At 33.6% G+C, this 17,568-nt stretch overlaps 1 protein-coding gene across 7 annotated transcripts in view; it reads right to left on the reverse strand.

Annotated features, from left to right (window-relative positions):
- Positions 1-17,568, reverse strand: part of PPP1R12A (protein phosphatase 1 regulatory subunit 12A) — a 129,318-nt gene that overhangs the window by 82,619 nt on the left and 29,131 nt on the right. For all 7 annotated transcript variants that reach the window (XM_064491559.1, XM_010975105.3, XM_064491560.1 and 4 more), the window contains exon 2: positions 2,697-2,827. In XM_064491559.1, the coding sequence (XP_064347629.1) occupies positions 2,697-2,827 (131 nt within the window). The remainder of the gene's footprint in view (positions 1-2,696; positions 2,828-17,568) is intronic.

The following is a 17,568-nucleotide window of genomic DNA, read 5'->3' on the forward strand; positions in this document are numbered from 1 at the left end:
AGGCCACCATGCTATATTTTTCTAGACCCAGGAAAACAAGGGTTTCATATTTCATTAACTTCTCTCACTCATTAGTGAAATCAATTGCTGAAAGAGATAAGCTGATAAAAATAATCATGGATTTAGAAGAGTTTGCGATTATCATCACCTTAACAAATAGCCCAGTATATACTACAGCTGAAATATCTTCTATGAAAACAATGTCATTATTTTAAAAAGAATCTTAGAAGGCAGAAAGAGCAAAAAAGGAAAAGTTATCATATTCTAAATTTCATTTTGTTTAAAAAAACTATGAATTTAAATACAGCTGACCCTTGAACAACGTCAAGGTGAGGGGTGCTGACTTTCCCCGTAGGTGAAAATCCACACATAACTTAGAGCCAGCCCTCCACACACACGGGACCTCTGTATCCATGGTTCCTTGGTATTCTGGATTCCATATCCATGGATGCAACCAACTGCAGATCATGTACACTGCAGTGTTTACTACTGAAAAACTCCATGTGTAAGTGGACCACGCAGTTCAAATCTGTATTGTTCAAGGGTCAACTGTACTTCAGTTACACCACAGCCATAAATTTAACTGTCTATACAAAGGTAGTGAGATCAGCAAAACTCTAGTCAGCCTTGGTCAAAACAGGTCACTTTTGTTTGTACAAGTCTTATGAAACACATATTCCATATCCAACCTTCCAAAAGTAAAGAAAAGTTGTAATTACTTTATTGAAAATGTTAACACCTGCAGCAGACTGCCTACCCCTCCCTACACTTATTTCTTGGCATTAAAAAAAAAAACTGAATATGGCATGCCAGATACTTGTTACTCTCAGCATGGACATGGGCCAATGACCAAGCCCAGGCCAAAGTTAAGTCCCTGAAGGGGACACCTGCTGCAGTCCAGTCAGAGGGCTCCCTAGGAAAGGTTCCCCGCTGTGACATACACAGAATGTGGAGAAGATATTTCCCACTCCCCACTCACTTTATTTTACTCTTGGATGTGCATATGTAAAAACACAATTAGGAAGTTGTGGCAACCCTCTTGTGACTGGCAGGGGACAAGGCTAAGAATATAGTCCGTATTTTGGGAAAGGTAGAAAAAGAAAAAACAAACTGAAAGACCCCCAAGCCCTTGATGACATCACCGAGCAGCTTAATAAACCTCAATGTCCTTCCTATGAACTATGTATTATTGTACACAAGTGCTCTAACTCTTTGGGTCATTTTAAGTTTGATACTGTTACTAGAAGTTAAAATCATCTCAACTGATACAATGGGTTATGAATCAAGTCTATAAGAGGAAATTATTCAGGACAGTTATAACTGTCTTTTCAAACTCAGAAGTATGAATTAAAAATAGCAAACGGAAGGACTAAACTAAATCTGAAGAAAGAAGTTAGGTTTTCATTTTCCCAGAAAAGATCAACAAAGTAATGGTCAAAAGTTAATATATACTGAGTATTTCCTATGTGCCAGTTACTATGCTTGGTGGGTTACCTCAGTTAACCCTCACAATAAATCTAGGAAATATTATTCCCATTCTATAGAAGAGAAAACGGAAGATTGTAAAAGTTAAGCAACTTGCCCAAGGTCATACCCCTTGAGAGTGGTTGAGGGAGCCTTCATAATCTACATTAGTTGACTCCAGAGCCTAAGTGCCAAACATTTACGGACAGCTGAAGATAAATGCACATTAGCTACTTTTTTCTATGAAGAAGAGATCCAAGTCCTTTGTTGAGCATGAAGAGAACAGAAAGGATTAAAGAACTTGAGAACCATGATTAAAAATTACGAACAACTACTATTGTTTTGCAATAGCAAAAAGACTTTATTTTACACATAAAGAAATCAAAGCCCAGAAAGAGGAAACAAATTACCAAATGACGTAGTGCAGTTGGTGTTACAGTCAGTAATAAAACCCAAGTGACTCAGACCTGTTGATTCCCAGGGCACTTTTCATCTCACCAAACATTACCTCTGCTTTAAATTGGTGTGTTGTATCTTTAATACACATGGGGGTCGGGATGGGGATGGGGATGGTGACATGTACAAAGAAATAAAACTATGAAGACTTACTAAGAGAGATGCACAGAGTAGGGCTACCATATTCAATACTTATTAGTTTATAAGCTTTGATTTGAGCAAATAGACAATAAAAGTGTTTATGGTGTTGGATGCATAATAACAAGAAAAATAAAATAATTTAATGAATTGTCAGGATATCTATACTTCCTTGTTAAATGTCTGAAGAATCAGATTTTCTCGAAAAATAACCATCTATTAAAGACAGTTAAGAATACAGTAACTATTTCTCACTATATTTTTCTAAAAAATATATTTTTAGAAAACAATCTTAATAAAAACTAAGCAAGCATAAATATATTGAATAATTGGAGAATTAGGTATCATATTCTCTCTTTAGTAATCTAATTCAGAATTATTGTTAATTTTTCCCAACAATTCATGATTACATAGAGATAGACTAGACTGCTAAATATTAATCTTGAATTATTTGACAATGCTTTACATGTACTCAAAGGAAAAAGGAGATGGGGATGGAGAAAGAGTGGTTCCTGGGAAGAAGAATTTTCATGAATTAAGGTAATATAAGAATTCATTCATTTATCTATAACAGTCTCTATAAAATATCACATCTCTAAAATAGTATTTGGATAAAAGTAAACATAGAACTAGCTTACTCTGCAATATCAAGATATCCACAGGAAGCAGCTGCATGTAGTGGTATCCAGCCTTCATTATCAGGTTGATTAATATTTGCTCCATTTTCTACCAGAAACTTCACCATATCAACATTGTCATCAATGCAAGCCTAAAAACAAAACAGAAAGCATAATTAGAAAAAATATGAATCAATACTCCCAATAATACAGCAATAGAATAAAACCCCTATTTTGCAGCTTTTATAACAAATATTCTCTATAAGGTAGTCTGCAGCTATTCTGATTGAACTACTATCAAACAGGCCAGTGGTACTAATTAAATTGCAAGAGACCTTGCTTTAGATACACATATAATAATACTGTATGTGACCAGAATTTTTATGCCAACTCCATGAGAAAAACAAGTATGTACTAACATGAAAAGAATCAAAACATTATAATTAAGACCTAATAATAACCTCTGTAGCAGTGGTTCCCAAAATGCGGTTATGTCCAGGGAGAAGGAACCCTTTCAGGGAACTGACAAGGTCAAAACTATTTTAAAATAATACTAAGATGATACTTCCCCTTTTCACTGTGTTGACATGTGCACTTGAGGGTACAAAAGCATTAGTAATGTAGTAAATCTGCTTGTGCCTTAGCACAAATCAAGGCAGTGGCAAAAACAAACAAATAACCTCCCCCCAACTGTCACTGTATTCATCACTATGCATTTGCACTTTTTTAAAAGCTACCTTTACTTATGAATGTCCGTGACAATGCAGTACAAACTATAAATTTTATTAAATTTTGACTCTTGAATATACATCTTTTAAATATTCTGTGGAACAAAACAGGAAGTATACATAAAGCATTTCTTCCAAGTATAATGACTGCCCTGAAGAAAAGCATCTGTGCGATTTATTTGCAGGCTGACCTAGTCACTTTTCCCATGCAATATCATTTTTACTTAAATGACAAACTATAGTTAGTCTAACTTGGATTCTGAAAGAAATTTTCTTGAAAATGAACAAAAGTCAGTCTGTCAAAACAGCTAACAGTATCTGCTGCTAATGATAAACTCAAGCTTTCAAGAGTAAACGAATTATTTAATTAAGAAATGTTATTTATTTAACATGGGTAAAGTGTTGCTTTAATTTAAAAATGAATTAATAAATATGTAAGGTGCTCTGTTTTAACCTCTGCTATTATAAATATTAACATGTACAACCCACAGAAACAAAAGCTCTTTGAGATCCTTCTTAAGTTTTAAGAGTATAAAGGGGTCCTGAGGTGAACAAATTTGAGAATTGCAGCCTACAGTACATAAGAGAACTTTCTGAATGCTTACTTTGTGCCAGGTAGTATGATTGGTGCTTTATCTATTTTACTGATTTGTATACGTTATCCTCACAAATTCCCTCATAAGGATGGGAATTTTCCTGTCTCCCCAGCACCCTATACAGGTCTTTAAATGTGGTAGAATTTCAATAAATGAGTAAGTGAACAAGAAAGCTAAGATTCAGAGATTAATAATTAGCTTGAATAAGCCAGAGACAGGAAATGAGAGCTAAGATTCTATCACAGATATTCAGATTCCAAAAATAAGTTCTTTCCACACTTAATACCATTTCCACAGATGTTCCTATTTCATCAACTCTTTGTCATCTATTTGCAGTCTCTGCAATAGGGTATCATACATTCTAGGTACTTAATAAGTGTTTGTTGTATAAATAAAACAAATTTTCTTTACCTATCAGAGAAGCAAATGGAAATGCTTTTGGTAGCATTTTCCTAGGGGGAAAAATGACAAAAGTTGGTGTCAAGAAAAGCACTAAGGACAAAGTACTTCATATCTAAGGTGGAAGAACACTCACAAGGAATCACTGCTTTGGCTGCACGTTCTATGCTGGCTCTGATACAAATGCTGTAGTTGTGGACAAGTAACTTAACCTTTTTGGGCTTTGGTGTCTTTATCTTTCAAGTGGTGGGTCATGTACCTCTAAAATTCCCTAAAATGTTTAACATTTTTATATATCCATGATTCTTCCCTTTGGAACAAGCTATAAGCAATCTGATGGCAAGATTCCAAAGTGTCCAGAACAGTACTTTACACACAGCAGATGGTAAATGAACATATAAGTAACATTCATATAAACTTTAAGTATATACTACTTGGGAAAAGAACTGTTTTTCAAGAAGCAGTGGTTAAAGAAAGGGTAAAAGAGATTGAAGAACCATAGCAATCTAATAACATGAGAAGAAACAACAAAATTCTACTGATTAGGAAGTGGTTTATAAAATGTTATTTGAGATAGCTAATGACACACAGTGACTCGAAATAATATTAGACCTATTTAGAAGTTTAATCATTAATTTTCCTTGAGAAAAGATATTGTTTAAATTCTATTCTCCTTCGTTCTCAATCTCTTTTAATTCCAATAGGCACCAAAACAGTATTCCGATCTTTATCATCAATATAAAAATATAAGTGATAAATCTTTTAATACAAATATGATCATTATTTTTTAAAAATGGAGAAAAATGTCAAATAAGAAATGATTATAAAGGGATATGGGAAATGCTCATACCATAGTAAGTTTTTGAAAAAGGATGCAAAGAAGTTTGCCTAATATAATTTCAATTTTACTAAAAAAGATGTACACAAAAAGACCAGAAGGATATCTACTAAAGGTTAATAGTTATTGTCATTGGTTATAAGACTATGAATAATTTTTATTCTTTAAAATTTCCTTTATTTTTAAAATGTTTACAATGAATAGGCAGTGTTTACATAAAAAGAAAACATAAGACTTGAATGAAAAATATTAAATCTGTTGTATTACAATATGGAGAAACAAAATCGCTTGTAACAAAAGTGTAAAATTCATATAACTTCTTCAGAAAACCATTTGACAGTATCTACTAAAGTTATATGCAGTATTGATAAATAAATGGGGTGGAATGTATGTGTATGTGGGGAGAATCTATTCACGTAACAGAATCCTGTATATCAATGAAAAAAGCACAAACAAACAAACAAAAAACCGAACTACTGCTACCTTAAACAACAGGATAATCCTCCCAGACATATAAGTGAGTGAAAAAAGGCAGACACAAAGGATACAAACTGTAAACTTCCAGGTAAAACTAACCTTTGGTTATAAAGCTCAGAATCATGGTTAAATTTGTAGGGAAATGATGGGAGGAGCATGAGGGAGCTTTCTGAAAGACTGGAAGTCTTCTCTAGCTTTCTGATTTTTAAATAGGCATATGTATATGTAAAAATTCATTGAATTGTATGCTGTGTACTTTATTGTATGTAAATTATACCTCAATTTAAAAAGGAAAAATAACAGGCTACCATGTATTGAAAGCCTAGTACATATTACCTTCAGTATAAAACACTTTACTCATCTTTCTCTAAACTGTATATGCTAAAATGTCTTCCTGTAATTACTACCTCCTGCCTCCTGAAGCTCCACATACCAAATGGAATCTCTCTTTCAACTGGTAATCTTTCAGTATTATGAGGATTTTTTCTTTTTTTCTCCCAAGGAGTCTCACATATTCTTTTATAGGCTAAATATCCTTAATTCCTTTAGCTACTCTTCATATTTATATATGCCAAGGCCCTAGGAACACAGGAAAGGGGAAAGATCATGTTAATATAAGAGGCTAATCCATAAAACAACAATGATTATATAAGGGCATAATAGCAGTGGGTGGAAAGTACTAAAATATTTCTGGGAACATAAAGAGATCTTGTGATTAAGACAGTTCATTTAGGTCTCATTAAGGAATATACATTTGAGCAAGGTTTTGAAGATTACATAGGAGTTGTTCAATTAGCAATTCAACTAGAAGGAACTTCTAGTTTGAGCAAATGCACTACGATTTTTTAAATGTATGGAGTAACCAAACAGTAAGTCATCCAGTGGTATTACAGTACCTGTAAGTTATAGAACAGAATAAGGCTGGGTGGTAAAAAGTCTGAATATACGGCAGGTAAAAGATCTGAACATAATGCACAGATGACTGGATTTGATATTATAGGTGGTTTTCAACCTACTTTCTACTCCTACTCATTAAGGAAACCTGCTACACTCCCATCAGTAATAGTGGTTCAATTCAGCAGTAGGAGGGAGTAGGAGAAAACAATGTAGAATTTCAAGAAGATGATGTTTGAAAAAGCTCTTCAGAGTTTATAAAGCAGAGAGGTGACATGATCAGATCAGTATTTCAGAAAGATTACTGGAAGCAGAGTGAAGAGGAAAGAGCCTGAACTGAGCAATAGCAGTTACTCAGAATGGATAGTAAGAGAAATTTAGGAGAAAGTGTCTAAGGCTTAACTAAAGACTGGGTATGAAGGGTGAGGTACAGGGAGATGCTGTTCATGAAAATAAATACCACAGGTTCGAAAAGCAGGTGGGAGAAGAAACCAACCTAACCATGTACATCATCCAGTGGCCAACTGGATATGCTGATCTAAAGCTTTGAAAACAAATGTGGGATGAAAATATCAATTTGGGAATTATCTGCATTAAGGTAATAATTAAAATAAGGGGACCTGAAATCACTCACAGAGAGAATGCTAGAGAAGTGATTTCTATGAAAACAGTAAAAGAAAGGTTAAGATTAAATTATGATCAGTATATTCTTCTTGGAAGACAAAGACATTTATAGTATTTTATTCAGTCAGCTAAAGAGAGGGTTCTGAGGAAGGTCACAATAGAGTACAGAAGATAAATACACAAGTAGATAATTATATCAAAAGGAATATGATAAACAGAGTTACAGTGCTCTACACTGCTCATTGTGGAAGCTAAGAAAAGGAGAACTAAGGAAGAATGGTGGTAGTCAGGGAGTATTTCCTGGAGGGGACTCTACACCCTACTCAGGCTTAATGTACAAACAAGTGACAAGCACTTCATGGTGTATGAAGATGCAGTCACATTCGGGGAGGATAAAGGTAGGCAAGATGCAGAACAGAGTCTTATTTGTGATCTTACGGGTAATTCTTTGACATTCAAGATAAAACGGTCTCAGAATAAATGGTTAATTTTTTAAAGTTTCTCCATTTTAAGAAGGTGACTGCTCTGGCTCTTTTAAAAAATTAACATATAGGAATAGTTATTTCCCAATAAATGAAACATTGCTGATTTTGATTTAAATCTTTAGTTTTAAGCCAGTATAATGTAAGAAACATCAACCAAAATATCTAAAGCAGTTAATATTAAATCTGTTCATTCCTTTATTTGTTCATAAATATAATAAGGTTTTGAAATGTTTTAATATAAATTGAATGCTAAAAAATTGTCATAAAATATATATTACAAATGAATCTCAAGTTTGTGGTGTAAATTGCTCAAAGTATTCATTGGACATTTACAAAGCATACAGAAGAAACTGACAGCCAAGCCCATAAAAATATTGTTGCTAAGAGAATTAAAAGCTAACACATGCAGCACATAAGAGATACAACACTTGCTGACTTTAAATATTTGACTAAATATGGTCAGTTTATTAAGCCATATATGGAAAGAAACAGAATGACTCAAATATACTTCCAGAATCTTATCTGATATGGTTTATCTCAAGCTTTTCTTGATTATATATCCTGAGTAATTACCAATAATAAATGCTTGTGTAAAGACACTTCTGTCATTTAATTCCAGGTAAGGGCAGCTTTGTCAATTTGAGCTATAACCTAATTCAACAAACCAGTTCAAGTATATAAAACATCTCTTTTTATTGAAAAGGAGGTCTAGTTATTTTTCTCAGCAAGTTAGCTCAAGGAAAACCTTTGTTCCTCACACTTCTAAGCGAAAAGTTGAAAAGTCCAATAACAAAGAACTGAATTATAAAGGGCTGCACAAAGTTGGCTCCAAGAAGATAAACTCCATGGCTTAAAGACAGATTTTGGGTGGGGCATGCGGAGGTTGAAAAATCATTAAATTTCATTCCTAGAAGAGATAAAAACAAACGTGTTCAGCAACTACGTAATTCAATTAAGTAAAACCAAAATTACAAAATTAGTAGCATTTGAAATAAATTCTAGCACTTTTATATTCCTTTTCATGAAAGTGGTTTTGTTAAAAGTACAGACTCTAGAGCCAGACTGTCTGGGATTAATCCAGTTCTGCCAGTACGCTGGTTGTCATTAGGTCAATTATGTAACATCCTCTGTGCTACAGTTTCCTCTGGAAAATGAGGATAATAATAGTACCTACCTCAAAAATTTACTATGAAGATTAAATGAATTAATATATAAAGCACTTAGACTTGTACGTGTCAAATAGTGGGTGCTATTATATTTATGTCAATATATAATCCATATGCTAAATAATAAAATTTAGCACGCAAAAACTGAATTTGGACATATCAAAGGAGGAATTATAAATGTTTATACAAGAAAAACAATGAACTCCAGTCAGTACTTCTATACTAAATAATAAATACCTTAGTCTTGTACTGAGACGGGCAAATATATGAGCATGTATAATCTTAGATCATCTATTAAATTTAATTACAAAAACAAGTAACAAGTTCAGCATTGCATGTAAGTTTAGACTTTTTTTTTGGCCTTTCTGCTCTCTTATAATATAAGCAGACAGGAAATCTAGACATAAAAATTAAAATCTGGTATTATAATAAATCACACATTGAAAAGATTAAATGATTAGAAAAATATATTCAAAACATAGATTATACACAACAGACAGAGCATGGGAAATTCTTCATTCATATTAAGAAAAATATAGACTTACGTATATATAGCATCCTAGAGAGAACCATAAGAGACACGATGTCTGACAAGGAGAAGATTCAATATATATTTGTGGATTAAATGAACTGGACAAGGCAAAGAGACTATTAAAAAAAACTAAAAAACCATTTTTGAACCATCCCCTCCCCCAAAAAAGAAAGTTTCTAGGAGAAAAGTACAGTCATCAATTGGTATCCATGAGGGACTGGTTCCAGGATCCCCCCCACAAATATCAAAATCTGTGGATGCTCAAGTCCCTTATATAAAATGGGGTAGTATGTGTCATAACCTATGTACATGTATGTAAACTTATGTATGTAAACTTAAATTATCTCTAGATTACTTATCATACCTATAACAAATGTAAATGCTACATTAATAGTCTTAAGTGCAATGTAAATGCTATGTAAATAGTTGCCAGTATGCCACAACTTCAACATTTTGGAACTTTCTGGAATGGGGGGGAGTGGGAATATTTTCAATCCTTGGTTGGCTGAATCTTTGAATATGGAAGAGGGCTGAATATAATCTATGTACTGCTTAAATATTCATACTTAACCCAATACATACTAAGTATTTGAATGAGAATGCCAAAAACTGGAAACCACAATTATTCAAAGATTAAAACATGCGCTATATCTACTCATTACACAGCTGGTATCTTCTTTACTGACAAAGATATATAAAGTAGTAAGTTAAATCTATATCTCTGGAGGCCAAATATTTTTTGGAAACTTAGTAAGAGAAGAGTATTACTTCTAGAGTTTAGAATCCTTAGGGATAGAAGAAATTAAACTCCAGGATCATTCTCTGATGAGTAATTTTTATTGATTGCCTACCATGTATAAAGCATTGAACCATCCACTTTGGTGAAGGCTCAGAACTAAAGAGTATATTCTTTTTGTTTCCTTGAGGTACAGTGCCTGGCATATAGCAAGTACATAATAAATTTACGTAGAATGAACCAAAATAAAATGCTAACTTCTTGTTAATGAGCAGGATTCAAGACCTAGTGTGTATATGTGTACATAAAACTGTACAAAGTACTGTGTGAGACATGCTGCCTTTACTGTTGTTTCATGTGTTCCAGCCTTTTCTCACAACTGGATTATGGTCACTTAGGAACAGAATCTGCCTTATATACCCCACAATACGTAACAGTGCTACTCAATAAATTTTTCTTAATGAGTATGTTACAGAACTGTCCTCAGGATGCTTATAATCTAATTATGAAAATAAGCAGATAAAGAAGAAAAATACTATGCAATTTAAAAGCCACACAGCATTAATAAAGGAAAAGCCACTATGTGAGCAGAGATGAGTCAAAGAAACCTTTTTATAGAAAATAAATCTCTTGCCAGGTTTCATTACTGTCTGAGCTGTGGAGATAGAAAGGTAGTTAACAGGTAGCTGTTTTCCTTGTTGAATTCTTTTATCAGACATGGTCACACACTGACCTAGAGGGGATTAATTGATGGATATACACTAAGAAAATAATTCAGTTTCAGGGGAAGAAATAAAAGCTTCTACGTACTATCTGATTCAATTAAACTAAAAATAACAACAGGTTACAAAAGCGTACATATGATATGATTCAATTCTCACCACTGATATTCCTTAACAAGAGTCTGGAAGAATACAGGCATACCTTGTTTTACCGTGCTTTACTTCATTGTGCTTCACAGATATTGCATTTTTTATACTGCAGACACTGCATTTTTTACAAACTGAAGGTCTGTGGCAACCCTATATCAAGCAAGTCTATCAAGGCCATTTTTCATCCTCCTCACTTTGTGATTCTGTGCCACATTTTGGTATTTTGCATAAATTTTCAAAATTTTTCATTATTATCATATTTGTTAAGATGATCTGTGATCAGTGATCTTTGACGTTAATACTGCAAAAAGATTATGACTTGCTGAAGGCTCAGATGATGGTTAGCATTTTTTAGCAGTAAAGTATTTTTTAAACTATGTATAATTATTGTAAGCATAATGCTATTTCACACTTAATAGACTACAGTATAGTGTAAATACAACTTTTATATGCACTAGTAAACCAAAAAATTTGTGTGACTTGCTATATTTTGATTATTTACTACGGTGGTCTAGAACCAAACCTACAATATCTCCAAGGTACACCTGTATATGCCAAAATGTTAATTAACAGAAGTCAAAATCATTGAGTTATTTTCCAGAATTTATAGTAAGGACATAAAATTCTTCTGGTTTTCAAAAACAAAACAAAAAATTCATATGGTTGTTAGCTATCTAATTGTTTCCTGATGAACTTCTTCAGTGTTCAGCAAAATATGTGGCCAGTAAAGAGCACAGACTCTTCGATGATTCAATGAATATTTATTAAATGCCAACTACAGCCAGACACCATGCGAGCTGCTAGGAACACACTGGTGGACACAGACCAGATTTCTATACTTATAAAACTTATAGAGTCCAGCAAGCAAGAAAGATAACTAAACAAACAATAACAAGAGCTATGATAAATGCTATGGACTAGACCACTTAACCCAGATTTGGGAGAAAGAGAGGAGAAATCAGAATCTCTGAGAATGGTGCTCAAGAATTTCCACTTTAAAGAGGTTCCCTATCTAAACTGTAAAAACACCCTAGACTGAAAACCACTGATATCCTTGGTAACCAAAGCTAGAGAAATATACAGCAAGGCACAAACAGCATATGTAAAACGTGATCAGAAAAGCCTATGTCAAACCTGGAGGGCTATGAGTATTTAAGAAAGGGGAAACAAAATAAAGGGGAAGAAAAAAAAAGTCTGAAAGTATGCAAAAATCCAGGTAGAGAAAGCAGTGGAGAAGAAAATGCAACTTGACAAGCTAAAGGGAACGCCCCATACTCTGGTTCTACTTACCAATGTACTGAATACAGCATGAGATCAGAAGGTCAGATGATAAACTATTTAACAATAAATCTAGCCAATTAAAATAAATTAAGAAATAAAGACAGAGGAGTCAAAAGTCATAACAAGTAAACCAAAAATAATGTAACTACTATGAATTCTTGCAAAGTAGAAATAATAAAACAGCTAACCAAATGAGATTAGGGGAGAAAAGAGTGAAAATGAGTAAGTTAAGAATATGAGTCTGGGTCCTGAGGGAAAAAAATCTTATTTGGTTATTTTAACCAAATACTATTTTCCATTTTAGACTACCAAGCTACTCTGCATTTCTGGGACCATTCATGGAAGACTGTAGAAGAAGCAGGAGTTAATACTTTCAAGTCACAAAGAGGAGCACCAAACACTCAAGTGGAGAGCAGGAGAAAAAAAAAAAGGAAATATATAATTGATTTTTAAGTATTTTGTTGAACAGTAAGAAAAGGAGAAATAAACAGTTCCTAGTGAGCAAATGTAAATATAAACCAACTGTTAAGTATTTATATTAATATAAACTGAGGGATGTAAAACATCATAAAAATTATTTTGTTGCTTTTAGTAGTAGCTTCTAAGATAGCAATGATCCCTGTGTCATAGTAGATCACACCCTTGTGAAATCCTCCTCTTGAGTGTGGGATGGACCATGTACCATGTGTCTTGCTTCTAACAAACTAAATAAGGTAGAAGTGATGGGATGTCACTCTTGAGATTAGGTTATTAAAAGACTGTAGCTTCCATCTTGGCATGAACTTTCTCTTGCTCTCTGCTGGAATGCTCACAACCTGGGAGAGACTCAACCACAGTGTCAAGAGGCAGTCTTGTTAAGAGGCCCAAGTGGCGAGGAAGCAAGACCTGCCAATACTCACAGGACTGAGCTTTGAAGTGGATCTCTCCCCCTCCCCCATCCCAAGTTAAGCCTTCAGAGGAGATGAAGTACAGGCTAACAGCTTGAAGTCAATGGAAGTACCTAGCTAAACTACATCCAAATTCCTTAATCATAGAAAAACTGAGATAACAAATGTTCGGTATTTTAAACGTAAGGGTAATCTGTTATGCAGAGATAGGTAACAGCTAAACTGCTGAATGCTTGATGCAAGCAGAAGGTATTTACATCAGTTTTCACTGCTTCAATTTGTGTATCCAAACATCATGTTCCCTTCTCTACTTAATCTCTAATCTGTTTTTTCTCCTGTATTTCAACTCCTCTTAAATGTCATCAGTTAGTCCTTTAAGCTGACACCTAAATTTAGACCTATCTATTTTCACAAATTCAAAGTTCTAATCTACTGAACCACCCTCCATTTCTTAAACATGCCAAGCAATCTGAAATTACAACTTCAGAATAAACAATAATCCCCTGATAATGTGTCAGTACTCATGCTTGATGAGTAAAAAGGTATAAAAGAATAACTTTCTAACTAACTAGAGCTATCCTAATAAAAGCAATAAAAATTATTATTCTTTCAATATTTTATTTTTGAGAGACAGCATATGAATAGCAAGAAGAAAAAAGACAGCTTTTATACATTCCTTTGCACTGAGGGAAAAGGGTATGTACAATATTCTGTTGCACAATTCATTCATTTGATCATTTTCCTGTTGTAAAAAGATGCTAGTACTTTTATTTTCACAGATTCTAGTCTTGACACTCCTTTAAATGTAGATCATTAGTCAAAAGAGAAAGTAATAAGATAGAAATAAAAATGTTGAAATTTTCAGTGTGTCTCTGGGAACAACTGTTAGTATGGAGCCCTCCTGAAAGCAATTTATCACAAAAATTTACTTTAGTATTTCCCAAACAGTTTCCGTGAAGCTACTAAAACGAAAAGGTTAATAAATGGTCTTTCATAAAATTAAATTTAGGAAATACTGGATTAAACAGATTTCTTTACAGCAGAACTTTCAACAAGTCCCTTTTCCTACTGACATCTATTTTTATCACCAAAATCTATTTTTACGTCCACGTGAAGGCAGTCTAGAAACCACTGTCCCGTAAATACAATGTATCTGTAATATGATAAATGAGTATACAACTGCACCGTATTCCAAGTCTCTCTCATAGAAAATCAATAATGAACTAATTTCATAATTTTACATTTTTTTTTTACCCTTAAGGAAAAACTTTGTAAGCAGATTTTGTGCACCAATAACTACATGGAATCCAGAAACTTCTGAAATATTTTTATAAAATTTTTTTATTGTTTATCTAAAGTAGGCTAACTCACTATGTTACAAGTGAAATTATCGCCTTTTGGGATGGTTCTCCAGCTACCTAAAAGACTCTGACACACATAGGCATCTCTGCCAGACAGACAGAAGCTATAAAATTCTGCTGAGACAGATGTGACAAAGGATCTTTAGATAAAACAAAATCCAGTGCTAAAAACCCTACAAAAGCACATTCTTAGGCTACATCACAAAAAAGCAGGGTGGTGGGAGGAGGGGGTTGAGTCCAGTTGCCAAGCAAAGTACTCTGATGATAAAAATTCAATTCCTTCTGATCAATTAACTAGTCAGGGAGTTCTCATGAAGAAAGAGGGTACCCATGAGTAATGACTGAGGCACTACTGGACCATATAGATTGCGCCTCAATTTAGTCTTCTTTTAACCATCTTAGTCCTTTATTTCTGATAACTTCCCCAGTCTTATGTTTAGGTAGTTACAGTTAAATCACTTACTCCTTCCATTTTCTGTAACACAGTGAATAAATCTGTCCTAACAAACATAAAATATTATGTTGTATTAATCCACCCACATGTCCTGTCTCTGCATTAATTTTCCTCTCCTGTGCCTGTGGTTCCACTATACTATGAGTTCTTAAAGGCTAGAATTCCATTATGTGTTCACAGTATAGTACCTAGACTGCTCTAGGCAGTAACCAAATGTTGAATGGCAGAACCTACAAGTATGATTTAGCTTCACCAGTAGGACTCAGAAATAGGTTGCTGAATCTTTGTTACCTGTAGACGACAGTTATCAGAGAAATTAATTTTTCCATGTCATATTTGACTTACTACAATGGGTAACTTACGGAACACTCTGCAATCTTCTTATGATAGGGGAAATAATACCTTCCCTTTTTTTACATGAAAAATGTATAACTGATATGAAGAACTCTAGTATCTACAAAGTATTAAACCATCTTGCGGTTAAACATACAAGAATGACACTCACAGATCACTCAGAAAAATCACATTCTTCAAAGCAAAAAGATGACTAGAGCTGAGTAAGATACCAGGGAAGAGATAAGTTACTGGTTTAGCAGCCATTTTTTGGCTATCACTGCTGCTCTTGAATGTTTACACCTTTTTCACCTGGTCCCCTAATTAGGTAGCAAGAGTTTCAAGATAGGAAAGACTCCAAGCAATTAATAACTTGACTTTCACTTTCCCTAATTCCTGCCATTAATGAAACTTGTATTTTCTAATTGTACTACATGCAGATGTGATCCCTTTCCTTCTCCTTTAGTGAAATAAAGTAAACCAAAACTGCTTTTAAGTTTCTTTTTTAAAAAAGTCAAATTATATAACCAATATCATGTAATGTTTTGTTAAAAATAACATTAGCATTCTAGCATAAAACTACTGCCACAAAAGGAATTCCTTCAACTAGTAAGACAGACGCCCAATGCACATAAGGTTCTTAGTAATTTAGCTACTGTGGTACTAAAGGCAGCCAAGAAGAGAGCACTGAAGACAAAGTGAAAGCCAGCTTTTTTTTTTTTTGGAGTGGTGCCTTGCATTTCACTGAAAGTCTAAAAGCTAAGTCTTGACCATATAAGGCTTTGGGATTCCCATGGATAGAAATGCCTAGGCAACAGTCAAAGCTACTAACCTCAAAATACACAAAACACAGGTACTAAACTACCAAGAAAAAGTTCTTATTTTTTTATTCTAGTTTCACTTAAATATATTCTTGCAGATAATCACAAAAGTGTTCCTGCAAAACATGATCAAATTCAAAGTTAAAATATATAAAAAGTTCATACACATCATAGAAAATTCCTTAAAAAACAAACAACTTTCATTGGAAATCTTCCTAAAGTCTGTTACACATTCCTCGTCATTTTAAACAAGTATCAAAAGATGTAATTTTATTTTTCTCTTTTAACTCATTATGATATCAACTATTAAACTCGATGTTATGTAACAATGTCCCTGCAGCCAGTAGTGTACAGCTAAAATGATACTTGGCATGCTTTTTGGGAATCGTTTGCTTTTAATAGGATTTCTGCCTTCTTTCTTGCTTCCATCTGTCACCTTTTAAAACTACCTGATAGCTTCCTATCTTCATTTTAATTTGTAACTCTTAATTGCTAAACATTAAAAAAATTTGAGCCTAAAATAAAGAGTACACAGAAACTATGTGAGTACTTCTACGTAAATTAAAGTACTTGTGCTTAAGTGTGTGGATTCTGCAACATCTGTTCCAGTTTTATGAGTAATGCTTATTTTCCAGCTATTTTTAAGGTCATAAAGTTTCCAATATGAGAAAAAAATGATTAGAGAAATTATGCCCTGTAAAATGTAGAGGGCTACCTATAACCAAGTAATGTCAAAACTCACAACTGCTGAAAAAAAGAGGAACTAATGTATGTTACTGGCAATGTTTTCTTTGCACAGGAGTGATTAAGAAGAGGTCATGTGATGCAACTATACCGAGCAATTCAGAGCTCCTGGAAAAAATAGTGGTGACCCTAAGAAAATGAGCAGAGATCCTGAGAAAATAATTCACTTTTATATTATTTATATTTTATTTACAAACTTTGCACACTCATGTCTTTAGAATAATAAGGTATCCTGATAACTTACTTAGTGATTTAATTTTCAAGAATTCAAGAACAACAACAAAAAAGACAGTACTTCACTTCACAAAACTTAGGAACGTGTAAAGCTCAGTGGAACAGTCATGCCTGATACAAATGGGAGTCTTTTCTGATAAAGCTATTTCATGTTAAAAAGAGAACAGATTATATAAATAAGACATGAAAGTAAACCCCAAAAGCTCTTATTTTTCAGTCACAGTAATACATTTCTTCTTTCAGAAAATATCTTTCAGAAGATCAAAACCAATTTCTGGACTTAAAATTTAATACCCCTTACCAGCACCGACACACAATTCAGATCTTTTCAATCACTATTGAACATCTATCATTTATTGGGTACAATATGCTGTCATACAAAGATGAATCATGATTGATACAGATCTGTTATGAAATATATGATCTTATTG

The sequence above is a fragment of the Camelus dromedarius genome, chromosome 11 (genome assembly GCF_036321535.1).
Source record: "Camelus dromedarius isolate mCamDro1 chromosome 11, mCamDro1.pat, whole genome shotgun sequence".
NCBI lineage: Eukaryota > Metazoa > Chordata > Mammalia > Artiodactyla > Camelidae > Camelus > Camelus dromedarius.